We start from the raw sequence: 14,198 nt of genomic DNA on the forward strand, positions 1-14,198 counted from the left end.
AATTTTGTTGATCCTTTCAAAAAACCAGCTCCTGGATTCATTAATTTTTTTGAAGCATTTTTTGTGTCTCTATTTCCTTCAGTTCTGCTCTGATTTTAGTTATTTCTTGTCTTCTGCTAGCTTTTGAATGTGTCTGCTCTTGCTTTTCTAGTTCTTTTAATTGTGATGTTAGGGTGTCAATTTTAGATCTTTCCTGCTTTCTCTTGTGGGCATTCAGTGCTATAAATTTCCCTCTATACACTGCTTTGAATGTGTCCCAGAGATTCTGGTACGTTGTGTCTTTGTTCTCGTTGGTTTCAAAGAACATCTTTATTTCTGCCTTCATTTCGTTATGTACCCAGTAGTCATTCAGGAGCAGGTTGTTCAGTTTCCATGTAGTTGAGCGGTTTTGAGTGAGTTTCTTAATCCTGAGTTCTAGTTTGATTGCCCTGTGGTCTGAGAGACAGTTTGTTACAGTTTCTGTTCTTTTACATTTGCTGAGGAGAGCTTTACTTCCAACTATGTGGTCAATTTTGGAATAGGTGAAAACACACATTCCTTTCAAGTGCATGTTGTACAGTTGCCAACAATGAATGTATGTCAGGCATAAAGCAACTTTTAATTTCCAAAGATTAAACTCTAGCCAGGTGCAGTAGCTGAAGCCTGTGATCCCAGCACTTTGGGAGGCCATGGCTGGCAGATCACTTGAGCTAAGGAGTTAGAGACCATCCTGGGCAACATGATGAGACCCTGTCTCTACTAAAAATAGAAAAAAAAAATAGCTAGATATGGTGTTGCAGGCCTGTGGTCCCAGCTACTTGGGAGGTTGAGGTGGGAGGATTGCTTGAGCCCGGGGGACAAAGGTTGAATGAAGTGACTCGAGATAGCGCCACTGCACTCGAGCCTAGGTGATAAATGAGACCCTGTCTCAAAAAAAAAAAAAAAAAAAAAAAAAAGTTAAAGTCTAAGAAGTACGCCTCTAATCACCGAGATATTAAGCTAGAAATCAATCACGAAAAGGTACTTAAAAAATTTCCAAATATTTTAGAAAAAAATAAGTATTTTTCTTAATCATCAAAAAGGAAATCACAAGAGAAACAGTTTGAGCAGAATGATAAAAATGCTATAAACTGCAGCTAAAGCATTGACTAGAGGGACATTTATAACTTTAAAATATACATATAAATAAAAAATAAAGTCAAAAAAATCTCAAGAAGAAAAAAAGAATGATAAATGCAACTCAGAAAAATGAAGGAAGAAAATAATATAGGAACATATATTGATTGAACAAAAACATAATACAGAGCATCAATGTCAAAAGTTAATGTTTTGGAAACATTCAATTGATTAACTTGTGATGAGACTCTATAATGTGACTTTGGAGAATTATTGTTTGGACCAAAACACATATTTCAAGGTCAACATTGCTGTTTAACCATTATCTTTTCTTTTTCTGCCTTCTCATTTTTCTTATTTTAAAATAAGTGTGTGTGTGTTTGTGTGTGTATGTGTGTTTTGTTTGTATTAATTTTAATGTTTTTCAAAAGATACAAGTACTTTTGTAGCTCCTGTATTTGTTTACATTTTTATTGCAAAGTGATATACATTTATTGAAGAAAATATAAACATGCAAAAAGAAGAAAATAAGATTTGCTTGAAAAAATTAAATCCCAGATAACAATTGTTATTGTTCTATGTTTTTGAGCCTCTTTCTTTGCTTATAGATTCACATATAAGTATAAAAACTTGATCAGTGTGTATTCTGTTCAGTAATTTTTGTTCACTTAACACTATGAGTATTTTTCCTTGTCGTTAAATATCTTTCTATAGAATTATTTTAACAACCACATAGTATTTTGTTGTATGCATGTTCCTTAATTTATGCCAGTGTACCAGTTACCAAGTAGATATTTAGTGTTTTTGTGGCTTTTTTGCAATTATAAATAGTGCTATAACAAACATTCTTATAACCAAATTTTTGTGTAAATCACTGATTTATTTTCTTAGGATAAATACCTGGAAATGAAATTGCTGGAAGGAAACAATATTCATTTCTAATGCTTCCTATATTATTGTTAAATTGCCCTTTAGAAAGATTGTGCCAACTTACAATCTCATCAGCAACAACAGCGTATGAGAGTGTTCATTTCTAATACTTCCTCCAGCATTAGGTGTAATCTTTTAAAATAAGCTTCATCTAAATCATCTTAACCTGTTCTGAAAGCGCTGAGTCAGTTTACAACAGGATACTAATTGGGGCTTTCGAAGTGAGAGGACTTTGCAGTATGCCTTACTCTAGGTAGGCCACTCACAGAAGGGGCAGTGATTGGAGTAAGGGTGTTTATGTTCAGTGATTTCCACAGTTAATTTCTAAGATGTTTTCATAGTCAGGATATATGTATACATATACAAGCCAAGAGAGGTGGAAGCATGGTTGTTTTTTTCCACTACTTTTCTTCTTCATATTATTATTTTATCATGATTATTATTTTTATTTAATTTTAGTTTTTATGTTCACAAAGATACTTCAAAATCATTTATCTGAGAGAACAACTCTGAGGTGAGCTCATTGAAGGAAGGGTTAGAGAACCTAACTGAGCTATGAGAAGCTCGGAATGCACACTGTGGCTACATACACATAGCCTCAATGAGCTCAGCAAACACAATTTATAAAATACTTTCAAGTTTACAAAACTTTTAATATTTTTTCTTATTGAAAAAACTATATAAGAACTACATCAAAAGAGATTCTTAAAAAGTACTGATATGGTTTGGCTGTGTCCCCACTGAAATCTCGTCGTGAATTGTAATCTTTATAATCCGTATGTGTTGTGGGAAGCACCCAGTGGGAGGTCATTGAATCACGGGGACGGTTTCCCCCATTCTGTTCTTGTGATAGTGAGTGAGTTCTCACGAGGTCTGATGATTTTATAAACATCTGGCTTTTCCCCTGCTGGTGCTCATTCTCTCTCCTGCCGCCCTGAGAAGAGGTGCCTTCCGCCATGATTGTAAGTTTCCTGAGGTCTCCCCGGCCATGCAGTACTGTGAGTCAGTTAAAACTCTTTTCTTTATAAATTACCCAGTCTCAGATATTTCTTTATGGCAGCATGAGAATGGGCTACTACAAGTACCCAGAACCCAAACTTTGTAGCATACTGTTTTTTTAATTGCTATGTTCATCTTTTTAAATCAAAGGAATAATGTACAGAGTCTTAAATTTCAAATAGTAAAACAAGTCTTGTAGTGAAAAACAGCAGTCCCCTATACAAGTTCACCCACTCTCCAGAAGCAAATACTTTTAATACTTTTAGCTCTTTCTTGGGGAATTTTCTTCCACATTGCAAAATAACATGCTTACTTATACTGCTATTTCTTCATCTTTTTAGTTACAGATATATATTGATTTTCAGAGATAACATAGTCCTTGTATAAACTGTATGCACATACCCCATGCATCTTTTTTTGTCTCTTCCTTTATATTCCATAACACCTTCCTGCCTCCTATTCTTATCCTCTCAAGATTACTTTTTAGAGCTTTTCATTATTGAAAATTATACCCCAAAACATAGCGAGAATAGTACAGTGAACTCCAGTGTGTCCATTCTCTAGCTTCAACAATGATTTCAGTTATGGTCAAACTTATATCGTCCATGTCCACTACCTTCCCATCCCTCGCATTTCCCTATACTAGATATTTTGAAGCAAATTCCACATATCCTATCATTTCCTCTATAAATATTTCAGAAGCAAATGCTCCCAATATAGTTATATCAGTTTTCTGTTACATCAGTTTTTAGTGTTGACTTTATTATGGCCACATAAATATTGATCATAGATGTATCACATTGTACATTATAATTTCATTGATTTCTTATATCACTTTTAGGTTTTTTTGGGAATTGAAAATTACATGTTTTTTGTTTGTTTAGTTTTCTATGTGTTTTCATAATTTATTCCTAAACACCCTGATAAGACTCTAATGTTGACCCCAGACTTTAATGTTTACTTGTTGACTTCAATCTGATTAAAAACATTAGGTAATCTGTCAGCTTCATATTTTTTTTTACCCCAGTAGACATCTATACAGCAGTTATCCAAAACCCTGCCCCTTTCCTGGATGTTTTCTAGGCTAATGACACAGCTGTTACCCTGTCTTATATTATGTGTTCTCCTGTATTAAATTCCCAGAGTCTGGAATCTTTCTTTTTCATCTTTTTTTGTTTACTCCCTAATTTTAGTGGAGCCATATTCTCTACTTGCCTTCTGAATAAAGGTGCAATGAGTTTACAGTCTCGCAGATTCCCACTTCAAAGAAAGAAAGGTATGATGCATTGACAAAGCAATTTCGCATGTACAGGGAATGAACAGTTATGGAGCTGAGTTCCTGGCAGGGAGGTCATCTTCCCTAATGAAATCACATAGGCTTCAGAATCAGTTAAACTTGGCTTTAAATCTAGCTTTGCTGTTAGTAGTTTTTGAGGGGAAGCCATGTATCCTCTCTGAGTCTCAGTTTTCCCATCTATAAAATAGATATAATTATAGCACTTATCACATATTGGTTTAGATGTGGTGACACATGTAAAAGGCCTTAGCCTTAGACCTGGCTCTGAAGAAAGGACCAATTAAGGGCAAGTGGAAGCCTGTAAGGAGAGTGGAGACTTTCCAACAAGGAAATGAGCTCATCCTTCAGTTCTGCACTTTCTAGCTATGTTTTCTTATGTTTAAAACTAGGACATTATGTCTGTCCTATTGAGTTGTTGCAAGGATTGTGTGGAATGGGATAATGTGAGCAAGCAACCCTTGTCACTAGATGTGTTTTAGATAAACATTATTATGAAGATGTTAGGGATCCCTTGGGGACTAGATTGCAGGGTGAGAGTGTGTCCAAGAAATGCTGAGCATTAGTTGGAACATTTGTGCTCAGTAACCTGATTATTGTGATGCTCTCTGCATTGTGGGTTTCTGGAAAACTTAAATCAAATTGCTTATTATGAGAATTTTTCTGATAATCAGTAACCTGATTATTGTGATGCTCTCTGGGTTGTGGGTTTCTGGAAAACTTAAATCAAATTGTTTATTATGAGAATTTTTCTGACATGTGGAGATAGTTCAATCTGGAAGCGACCTTGGAAATAATTAAAAAATTAAAAGCAGCTTTGTTGTCTGGAATAGTATGTGAAGAAAATGTCACTTGCTCACTCCAAATCTCAAGGTCTTCCCTTCTACAAAACATGAGAACAGCTTCTAGAAATGAGGAGTTATTTGGGATTGTTGATTTTTTTTTTTAGAGGAGGAGAGAAATGACTGATTTTTTCATTGGTGAGTAATATGCTACAGAGACTCATAGAATCATATACTTTTGGACCTGGAAAGTAGCTTAAGGACCATCTGATTAAAATTTTAAGTTTTATTGATGAAGTAATTAAGCTCAAGAAAGGCTGTTACTTGTCCAAGACCACAGAAGTATTAACTATTGAAGCTTGAGAAAACAGCCAGTTCTCTGTTCAAATTTCAGCTGAAACTACATTGTATAATAAAAGAACTCAACATAACATTGCAACAGAATAGTTTAAACTCTTTCTAGTCAGTGGCAACTTAGGGTAGGGAAGATCCAAAGGGATTTTTAAACAAGTTTGTTGAAATTATGTAAGAAAATTAATTTCATCAGTGAATTGAGATTTAGTAAGCATTCTTGAGCTTCTAAATTAACACTTCAATTTTTATATGCTACAATGCTGTTAATTATGTATCTGATCTTAATTACTTATGTCCAAATATATCTAAAGCACCAAGTTCCCCTGTTTTAAGAATTTGGGTGATCATTGCTTCTTATTGTGGACCAGAGTCATTGATATTCAATAACCTGACCAACTTCTCAAGGTCTTTTGGTAGGTACCACTTTTAAGTGGATCCATCCTGCTTTTCTCAGTAGCGTTTATTATTGTGAATTATAGTGACTGTGAATATACAAGGTTTCTGAAAGTACTATGAAGTTGCGGAGAGGCATACACCAGCAGAATCCATATGACTTTTGTCTTATCAAGTGAAAATGAGGCAATTTCCTGATTGGCAGCGGAAGGACCCCAACCTCCTGTTAATAATACTTTTTTAGTTTGAGATCTGGACTCAAGAAATAGTCTTTTTTTAAAAAAACTTTTGGACAAAGAGTGTAATTCATAGTCTTTCTTTGGGGAGAGCTATTTCAATATTGTTGTTTCGTTATGTGCTGAATAAAGCACCAGACTTGGAACTCTATTGCCCTTTTTTTTGTATTTTGGCTTTCCCCACAATCCCTTTAGGAGATAGTCACTGGTAATAGCATGATCCTGGAAATGGCAGAGCTGGGGCTGTACCCACAGAGTGAAAGGCCCACAGTGAGTGCCATGTTTTGGTTACTGGACCCAGGGCCCGAGCATTCTTGGCAGTGAATGTGCAGTGGGCTTTTGAATATCTGACTTTTGTGTGTGTATTTATTGGTTTCTTCTCTATGTTAAGTTCTATTTGCTGAGGACTTGGCTTTTCTCAATCCTCTGGCTGTATTATAAAAATTATTATAAGGCCAATATATACTGATAGTAAAAAATTCCTGCGGAACAAAAAGTTATACAGTGCACTGTAGACTGTCCCACCAGCACCAGTCTCATTCTTCACAGGAAACACCACCTATTGATTCTTGAGTCTCCTTCTAGACATTTTCCATGTGAACACATCCGTATATGTATACATGCATATTTTTTTTCTTGAATGGGAGTATAGTATGTGTATATTTTAGCCTTTTCACTTGCCAATCTATTTTGGAGATTTTTTGCATCACTAGATATAATTAACTCATTCCTTTAAACAGCTAAGTGGTACTCCATCTTAGGGATATTCCATTCTTCGTTGATTTTCTCATATACTTTCCTCCTTTTCTCAGACAGCATTCCTCAAGACAGGCATTTAGTCGATCTCACACTTCAGCTGGTGTTGCCTGGAGGAGGCTCAGTTTTGCCCTGGGAAAGCAAGCTGGTGAGAGCCTGGGAATGTAGTTGCCTGTCATCATCTGCACAATCTGCACCTCCCTTCAACCTCTTGGCTGTGAGGGGTGATATGTGTTTTTGTGTTCACCAAAGTCAGAGCTGCAGTGGTGGCTCCAAGAGGCAGTGGAGCGTGGACAAGTGAGTGGGAGGTTGGGTACATCAGTGGCAAATCCTTAGATTGGACATAATGAAGCAGAAAATCAAAATACTGCACTGTCAGAATTTTCAAGGTCAATAATGCTGCTCGTTCTCTTTTCACGTCAAGTTAGCACAGGAGCTGATTCCAGCAGCTTTGCCTGTTTTCTCAGGCAGGAGGAAGGCCCCAGAGCTTGTAAAGCCCATCTCAGGAAGAGCCTGCAGACTCCCAAAGGAAATTGAAATGTCAGTTTTAGCCTGCTTTTAAGCAAGAGTGCTAAACTTTGGACAAGATAAGTAGTTTTCAAACTTCTTTTAGAAGGAGAATCTCTTTTTCCAATGAAACCTCTTACTATTCCCTGTATATAAAGGAGGTAAAAGTGGGGCTTTTTGGTCCACTTTTGGTCTTTACCCAACAATTCTAGTCACTTGGCATCTTCTCAGAACACAGATTGGAAAACAACAGTCTAGACAGCAAATCTTTTCAACAGTGATGTTAAGATGTTATCTTTTTTTGTCTTTAAATAGAATTTAGACATTATGAAGGGTTTCTCCTTGGCATATAATTTCAAAGCGGAAATACATTCCATTTGTCCTGTTTAAAAGGGCCTGCTTTTACTTTACTAAATCAAAGGGCAGCCTGTTAGTTGAAGATAGGACGGATCACTTTGGTTAACTTTTAGCTACAGAAGGAAAAGTTAATAGTATCCAGACTGGGGGAAACTAGCTTGTAAAGACAGCAAGTCTTTATACAAATTCCAAAGCCTGTGAGATTGATTGCTCTTAGTGTTTGCTACAGCCGAATGATTAACTAGAACCCTGACACTGAACCCGTATGAGAAATGATTTATGCTCTGAGTGCAGAAAGATGTTTGCATGTAACTATTGGATTTCTTATTGAGGTCTTTTAAACATTGTTGATCTTGGGGACACCCACTGCTTACAGAATTTTTATTTCATTTTGCATTTTATTGTCTTATGCCAGAGGCCAAGGCCAACCTTATAGTATTTATTAAGTTTGGTCAGTCAGGACTTTCTAGGGGATTCCACTGAGTCTGTGGAAGAGATGAATGCTTCAAGCTGTCTAAAGTGAAGACTGCTCTGAAATTTTTCACCACTGCTAATGAGATAGTTGGTTTTATGATTAATCAGTTTTTCTAACTAAAGATATACCATGCTCACAAACACTGAATTATACTATATTTATTTGGAATTTAAAAAATGAAATGTATGTTGGTCAAAGCTGGAGCCAACTTTCATGGAGCTTTTTTTTTTTTTTTTTTTTTTTTTACACCTCAGTTATACCTTAAAGTTTTATTGTGGATGAAAAGCTCCCATTTCCCCAAGTTGAGATAGGATAATTTGTTCCAAAATGTTTATTAAGCATCTACCATGTGCCAGTCATGGTTCTTGGTCATTGAGATATTGATGGTAAACAGAGCAGACACAATTCCTGCCCTCAGTGGACCCTCCATCTCATCATTAGTAGTTAGTTGTTAAACAATCTGGTGAAAAGACACTTGCCCCACTATCCACAAAAGATGTTGTCTGAGGGAGGCAGTATGTTTCAGGGTAATGAAACCCATCATTTTGGTAGGGAATTTCATTTTCTGTGCGTTCAAGGTAAGGCTGATGGAAGTCGAAGATCATGGTCTTGCCCTGAGTATAAGATAGTAACACACAAGTTCTCAGAATGTGCTATTATCTACCTGCAGGTGGAAAAGTAAGACATTTTCATAAACACACACGTTCCTCTAGGTGTAATGCAGACTTACAAAAGAAAAAGCAGTCAGTTGCAATTCTCTCATAATAGAGAATATCAAGAGATCGGAAGAGTAGCTGATGAGGAGATGCTTTCCTTGGCTCCCTAGAGCTGTAGATTTCTAGAGCCTTCATCTTTCTTATCTTTCTATTATAACCAGCAGAGTGCTAAGGCCTAACAGCTGACCTGAGTAGTCAAGAATTCTTACTCTTTCTTGGGGAGATATTTTAATTTTTAAGGTAGTGCGTGCATTTGCTTTCTTTTGCAATAATTGTATTAGTCTGTAGATGGAAGGAATCAGACTTGGTCAACTACTGTTCTGAACCAGGACTGATTCTAAGTGACAGCTCAGATGCTAAGTCAGTATTTGCGTGGTTCTATTCTGTGTCATGTCGTGCTATAATTTGTCATTACTATTATGCTGTATTTTAGGAAAATAAATGTCAGTGTTGCCATTAAGAAAGGTTGACGTCTGTGAATAAATTTGAATTGGTGTCTTTCCTTGTGGATTCGTGTATTTGGAGTGCTATCTTCTGTGTGGTTTTTAGAAAGGCAGGGTGTGTCTTAAGGCACTTTTCCTGCCCTGTTTACAGGAAAGATTGAGGTGCAGGTAGGAGACTGAGTGGCTTAAGGCAGCCAAACATATGGGGGTCAGGTTGAATTTCTCACCGGCGTGCCTTTGTTTAGGGCCATGGTCTGCTTATTCTGGGCTCTCAACGAGACTAATGTACTTGCTGATTTTAAATCGGTACAGGCTTTAATTCAGACCTACTTGCTGTATCAAGTTGTGTACATGTATTTCGTCCCCAACTAAAGGCAAGCATTTTGAATTCAAGAAAAGACTCTTCTTTTGCACTTTTGTGTGTTTTCTTCATTTCATGCAGGCTGCTTTTTTTTTTTTTTTTTTTTGGTATGTAATACGATATTTGCTGATTGATTGAGAATGGCCCAGAGCTAATAACTTACAGATCATGACAGATTCAGTTTTGGAGAAATCATTGACTCATTCCACAGACACTTGTCGAGGTCTCTCTGTGTGCTGAAGCACCAGTGGGAATAAATAATTTACTCCTTTGGTTGGATCTAAATCTGTCTGTCAGCAGTAATGTATTGCATATGATGTGACTATAAATTGATAAGCATTCCCCTGGAAAATCGGTCTCATTACCTGCAGTCATGTTCCATCAGCCCTTGTCCTACTCAGTTTACTGCCTAAATGTAGCACAGAGCTCTCCCTTTTTTTCTATCCTCAGCGACCTGGCCTGAGCTTGAGCTTTTATGATTGCTTGCCTGGATTGTCGCTGTAGTGTAACAGCTCTCTTTATATCAGTTTGTGTTCCTGTCCCACCCATACCCATTTTCTAGGCTCTTCCACACTGATGCTGCAATGATCTTCCTAACTTAAAGACTTATCTTATCCCTAGAGGATTTTGTCCATGGCATACAAGACTTTTTGATAGCCTTCCAGCCTTCATTCCCCCGACCCCTCACCCTCTGCCTACTTTGTGTCTGGGAGTGTCCAGCATCAATATCTACCAGACTATGAGCTCTATGAGGACAGGATCCATTCATGCGTGTACCTCTTTGAAATTCTGGGATCCAGAATGGGGCCGGGAATATGGTGGGGTGGTAAAAACTTCTGTGGAATTGAATTGAATTTTGTACACCTTCTGAAACTAACAAGATTTTAGCTTGTTAACAAACCAGATTATACCGCCTTCTGTCTAAACACTTAATTCTTATTTGATGGATTCAGCATTGTTTGTCGAAGCACCCTGTGAAATGGAAAATAGATGACTCTTTCCTCTGACTGCTCAACAAACCTCCAGAAGTATATTTAGAACATTTAGCACTTGAGGAGTGTTAAAGACTGTCTGTATATTTCATAAGGCTGTCCTCCTCCTCATCTGATATGAGGAGGTGGTATTAATTTCTAAAAATAATAGAAAGGCAGAGTAAAGCAATCCAAGAGAGTCTTCTATGCTGTGTTCTTCAAAGTATCTTTTGCCTTTTGGCTATCTTGAGAACAGAAAATGAAATAATTTAGCAGATTTTTCAGTGTTTCTTGAATCTGCTTTACATTTTCATAATTCTTCCCTTGTCATATTCTGTGAATCTTTTCATATTCTTTATAACATTGATTTTAGCATTTATCCAGTGATGTTTAACCAAAGTGGATGGATTCAGTGTTATTTCAAGATGTCTCTTGCCCAACTAGATAAAATTCTTTACTCTACAATTTTTTTCAGAGTTTTTTGTTCAGCAGAAATTTTTTTCTGTCAAAAATTTTTGTTCAGCAGAAATTTTTATTTCTAACAAAATTTGGATTGCAGATTATTCGGTATGATTTGCTATCTTTACAGCCACTTGTAATTTATAGTTTTTTTTCTTTTTCTTATTTCATGAGGCTAAGAGACTGCATGCAGATGAGAAGCTAATATATGGCATGTTCTTTATATTCAGAAATAACCCTACTCACTATCGGGGTTGGTGTCTTGAGTTGTGTTTCGTGGACACACACAGATAATTTGTTACCTACAGTCTCTGTTGATCTCATTCTCTTGGAACTAATGGTGCACACTTTGGAGGTAATTGTATTGCCTCTGTGTAAAGAATAGGACATTGAGGTTTAATGGATTTAAGTAACTTGCTCAGGATAACCTTGGTCTATTTGTTTAAAACCCATTTAAAATATTTTTACCATGGAATTTTGTTCTTAAAAGGAAAAATAACATTTTAAGAAACTGTCATATACCCACCATCCACCTTTTAAAACTATTAATATTTGCATGTTTTAAGGCCCAGTCTTCATCACTGTACTCTCTTTACACCTAACAGGTTCTAAAGAAACTCAATTGACACCGGGGAGATCAGAAAGTGTTATATTTCTTTTTAGGCTCACTTTAATTGGATTCATGTAACCATTTAAAACCATTCTTATTGTGATTATTTTTAAAACCCACAAAACTAAGAAAATCCATTTTTAATTCCTTGAGGGAAAAAATGTAAAAATAAGCAAACTGGAAATCTTAGCAGATGGGTAATTAAAAACAAACAAAGCAGAATTATCCAAGAGTTAGTATGCACAGTTCCATGTACTAAAAATGGGAGATTAAGTATACCCAGTTCTTGACAATCTAGCAGAAGATAATTGATTTTGTCTCTGGACCTTCTCCACTCTGTGGTCTCCTGCACTTCCTTCTACCATTTTCCTGGGAGGCAGTGGAGTAGCATGAATGACTCCATGTGACAGTCTCCTTTAATGATTGACATTATTTTTGAGTCAGGCATAGGATTGCTTTTGGTTACTCACACCACTTCTCTATTATCTTCACACAGATAATAAAACATTGATTCAGATAGCTGCTTTAAACTATAAAATTCTAGGCCCATGGCTTGGCCATCTTTGTAGTCCTAGCACCTAGGACAGGGCCTGACTTCCAGTGGGTTTTCGGTCATGTTTGTTGGCTGGAACAGAACCACCCTAAGATGATATGTTATTGGTTAAGAGCCTACAAGTGGACTGCTTAATTTTTAAGCTGGGTTAATACGATCTAAACAATATTTTTTTTGGCATGCATTTAATGTAAGAAAAAAGATTGATATTATTTTGAAAACAAACTGAAAACTGAAAACCATTAAACTAATGTAGTTTTGCTCCAGACACATTGCCAAAAATAATGCAAATAGTGTAAATTGTGCTGAAATGGGAAGGAAAGGAGACAAAATCTAAAGGGAGAGAAACATTACAGCTAGAAAGCAAAGTTATTTTTCAGAACTATTATTTCTGTTGTGACCTTTTCTTCAAGTTAACTGATAATACATACAGTGAGTTGCTTTTTCTAATATAGAAACCCATGGCATTCTAGGAGCTTATTTATAACCCCCTGCGAGGAGCAGGCAGTAACGAAGAAAGCTTCATTATGCATTTTAAACACCGTGCTTCGTGTGGTCAGATGAAATGTTATTCTGCTTGCACTGTGGTATCTTTTACGTCTGAGCAAACATACCTGGCTTACTTTCCCCAACTTCGCACTCTCCTTTTTCTCTGTTCAGGAAATCAATTTGGTTGAATTTCTTGTGTAGGGTGAAATCCATGGACTCGTACAGAGTTGGTGAGTGGGCCATCAATGGGATCTCTGTTAGCTCATTTTTCATCAGGGAGATACATTTCTTTCCCAAAGCTGTGATCTAGGAGAGTTGCCAAGCAGCTAGAGTTAAAAAAAAAATACACAAAAACCACAAACAACGTAATTCTTTCATGTGGCATTCTCTCCTTTGTGCTCATCATGCTTGATGATCACTGACCAGTTCTAAAATAGAGTCCATGGGTTCAAGCCTTTGGCTGTTTCTGGGCTCTTAGACACTTAGTCTCACAGCTTGATTCCAAATAATTGTCCACTGACAGTATTCAAAGGGCGGAAGTGCAAGACTCTCTTTTTGTAAGGTGGGACTAAATTGGAAAACTGTTGAAATTCATGGAAGATTTCTCAGGTTTACTTTTGTGAGCTTAGCACATGTAGAACATTTACAAAGCTTTAATGTCCGTATCTGAACAAGTGTGCTCTTTTAATCGAAAGTCCTCATTTTTTTTTTAGACCCCTGCCTATCTCTTTGACAGGATCTATAGCGGTGGCTTAAAACCTAAATGTGGTCTTTCTTTTTTGCTTTCCAGATCTTTGGCAGGGCTAGTATGAAACAATCCGATTAACACAACTTGATTTCATCTGCTTTATTTTGTGATTATCTCTTGGTGGCCAGAGCCAGCCCTCTGGACCAGAGGAAACAATGATGCCCACCTGGTCAATGGAGGTTATTTTAGTTGTGAGTACTCGAATTTGTCTTGTGTGTAAGATTCCTTAAAGAAGCTGTTGTTTTTCTGTGACCTAAATAAGACACTGTTCCCAGGTAACTTTGGGTCTAAAAAATGACCTCTTTCTTGGGGCCTTTCAGATGACTGAATTGAATTGAATGATTCTAAGTGTTACGCAATTAGCAAAAGATGTCTAACAATCACTTTGGGGATCTGGAACAAGTGTGGTCCCAGTTCAACTGTGTTCCTGTCAGAATACCTCTGTGGTGACTCTCTCGTATACGTCGGTTCCAGAAGCGGGGGATGGAAGACCCCTGTTGCGGCCAGCAGTGCTGTTCCATGTCCTTTCCAGTGCGCTGTCCCCTCTGCTGCTCAGGGTCAGGAGGCCCACACACTCCCCTGCCCAGCTTCTGAGTCTCAGTCTCCCCTTCTGGGTCGCCTTTGCAGCTTCGCTCTCTGTTTGCTCTGTGGAAGTTTCTCCTTTAAGCTC

The 14,198-nt window shown here is 37.1% G+C and overlaps 1 protein-coding gene across 5 annotated transcripts in view; it reads left to right on the top strand.

Annotated features, from left to right (window-relative positions):
• FRAS1 (Fraser extracellular matrix complex subunit 1) overlaps positions 1-14,198 on the top strand; it is a 477,046-nt gene that overhangs the window by 87,981 nt on the left and 374,867 nt on the right. Inside the window, exon 1 of one of the 5 annotated variants that reach the window (XM_054554106.2) lies at positions 11,286-13,719. The exons of the other annotated variants lie outside the window; for them this stretch is intronic. Within the exon in view, the coding sequence (XP_054410081.1) occupies positions 13,684-13,719 (36 nt within the window). The 5' untranslated portion in view covers positions 11,286-13,683. Of the gene's footprint in view, positions 1-11,285; positions 13,720-14,198 lie in introns of those variants that run through there. 5 annotated transcript variants of the gene reach the window in all.

The sequence above is a fragment of the Pongo abelii genome, chromosome 3, assembly GCF_028885655.2.
Source record: "Pongo abelii isolate AG06213 chromosome 3, NHGRI_mPonAbe1-v2.0_pri, whole genome shotgun sequence".
NCBI lineage: Eukaryota > Metazoa > Chordata > Mammalia > Primates > Hominidae > Pongo > Pongo abelii.